The sequence below is a fragment of the Phaethon lepturus genome, unplaced genomic scaffold (genome assembly GCF_000687285.1).
Source record: "Phaethon lepturus isolate BGI_N335 unplaced genomic scaffold, ASM68728v1 scaffold47203, whole genome shotgun sequence".
NCBI classification, from domain to species: Eukaryota; Metazoa; Chordata; class Aves; order Phaethontiformes; family Phaethontidae; genus Phaethon; species Phaethon lepturus.
In genome coordinates this window covers 1-2,059 of record NW_010529386.1, presented here as the reverse complement: position 1 = coordinate 2,059, position 2,059 = coordinate 1, and the positions used below count along the sequence as shown (strand labels likewise).

Genomic DNA, 2,059 nt, shown 5'->3' with positions numbered 1-2,059 from the left:
CTTATATGGAAAGATGGGGACAGACTTTTTAGCAGGGCCTGTAGCGATAGGACAAGGGATAATGGTTTTAAACTGAAAGAGGGAAGATTTAGACCAGATATAAGGAAGAAATTTTTCACAGTGAGGGTGGTGAAGCACTGGCCCAGGTTGCCCAGAGAGGTGGTAGATGCCCCATCCCTGGCAACATTCCAGGTAAGGCTGGACGGGGCTCTGAGCAACCTGATGTAGTTGAAGATGCTCATTGCAGCAGGATTGGACTAGATGATCTTTAAAGGTCCCTTCCAACCCAAAGGTTCCATGATTCTACACAAAGGAATGATAAATTGTATAAAGTCTTGAGTAAGGCCTTTCCTCCTGAAAAGTGTTAAAGGCTTTGATGCAACAGGCAAAGGCTAATCCAGTTCTGTGTCTTGAAGACAGTTGAGGACATAGTTCTTAACCTCTTCTCAGTTGTTACCACTTTGATTCTGCATTGCAGAACACTCCTGCCTTGGGATCCACGTGCATGCTGAGGGACAGCGAGTCTGCACGTCCAGGAGCAGAGGCTTTACAAAGCAAGGAGAGAAGCGAATGCGGAAAGGAGAGCAGTTATTTGCTCAATGCAGAAGCACTGAGGTCAGACTTTCATCAGTCAGGAATGGCGGGCCTTGATTTTGGAAAGGTATGTAACATTTGGGGGAGGTTTGTAGGAGTGGTTTTGGTTTGTTTTTTTTTTTTTTTTAAAAGCTGGGGTGACATTCAAAGAGATACTCATTAGTAAAATGAACTCTGTATTGGCTGGAGAAGTTAGATATGGCATAAAGGCTTTTCTGTTTGCTTGAAGTTTTTTCTTCTCCTTCCCCCCAAATTCTTTCTGGTGAATATTTATAATTTTTTTCCCTCTGTGATCAGTTCTGCTCGCCCCTGTGTAGTGAATTCTGCATGCAAAATGGGCAAAGTTGTAGTCCTTAGAGCAGACTTCCCATATCCATTGGTAATGGAAATACCTTGCAGAATTTCTAATACGTAAATGTTTCTATTTACCAGTTCTCATATGCACAGTGTTTGTTCTTTTAAACGATACCTTCTTGTTCCCAGTCTAGGGAGCAAATCAAGGAGAGCCTGTGGGATGACCATTTTGTAGAGTATGGCAGAACTGTGTGCATGTTTCGCACAGAGAAGATCAGAAAACTTGTTGCAATGGGAATCCCTGAATCCTTAAGAGGCAAACTCTGGCTGCTTTTCTCAGGTGAGCACTCTTAGAAATGTTGGCTGTAGGCATCATCTGATTCTGAACATGGTGAAATATTTAGGGAAGAAATCTCCCAAGGGCAATTAAATGTCATTTACATGGAGCATATGATAGTGCTTACAGAAGAGAGATGATCAGCTACTGAACTAATAAGTGCAAGGAAGTACCTAGGTAGATTTATAAAAATTTTGTCTCTGGATAATATGAGATGATATGCAGAAGAATTGAAATAACATCTGCTTCATCTGTGTAATTTAAAATTAACATCGTGTTTTCATAAAATAATGTTCATCTTCAAGCAACAATTAGATTGTAGCATAAGGATTGATATAACCCTAGACAAATCAAATTATTGCAAAATAATTACATTTTAAAGTCAGCAGTCCGACTCCTGCTTCTTGTTGAATCTTGGCAGGGGTAATAGAAACTGGAGATGGGAAAAACAAGTCAATTCATCCACAGATCTGGCAGAGCCAGAATGTGCTTACAGTATGATTATAGAATCACCGAATCGTTAAGGTTTGAAAAGACCTTTAAGATCATCAAGTCCAACCATCAACCCACCACCACCATGCCACGAAGCAATGTCCCGAAGTGCCACGTGCACACATTTTTTGAACACCTCCAGTGATGGTGACTCCACCCCCTCCCTGGGCAGCCTGTGCCAATGCCTGACCACCCTCTCAGTGAAGAAATTTTTCCTAATATGCAATCTAAACCTCCTCTGGGACAACTTGAGGCCATTTCCTTTCGTTCTATCACTAGTTACTTGGGAGAAGAGAATGTCGCCACAGCCCCCTCTCAGATAGTTGTAGAGAGCGATAAGGT

At 41.9% G+C, this 2,059-nt stretch overlaps 1 protein-coding gene across 1 annotated transcript in view; it reads left to right on the top strand.

Annotated features, from left to right (window-relative positions):
* The window catches only part of LOC104618342 (TBC1 domain family member 8-like), a gene marked incomplete at both ends in the record, with an annotated part of 16,384 nt that extends 15,156 nt beyond the window's left edge, over window positions 1-1,228 (top strand). Inside the window, 2 exons of the mRNA XM_010283909.1 lie at window positions 479-661; window positions 1,078-1,228. Coding sequence (XP_010282211.1) covers window positions 479-661; window positions 1,078-1,228 — 334 coding nt within the window. The remainder of the gene's footprint in view (window positions 1-478; window positions 662-1,077) is intronic.
* Window positions 1,229-2,059: the final 831 nt, after the last annotated feature.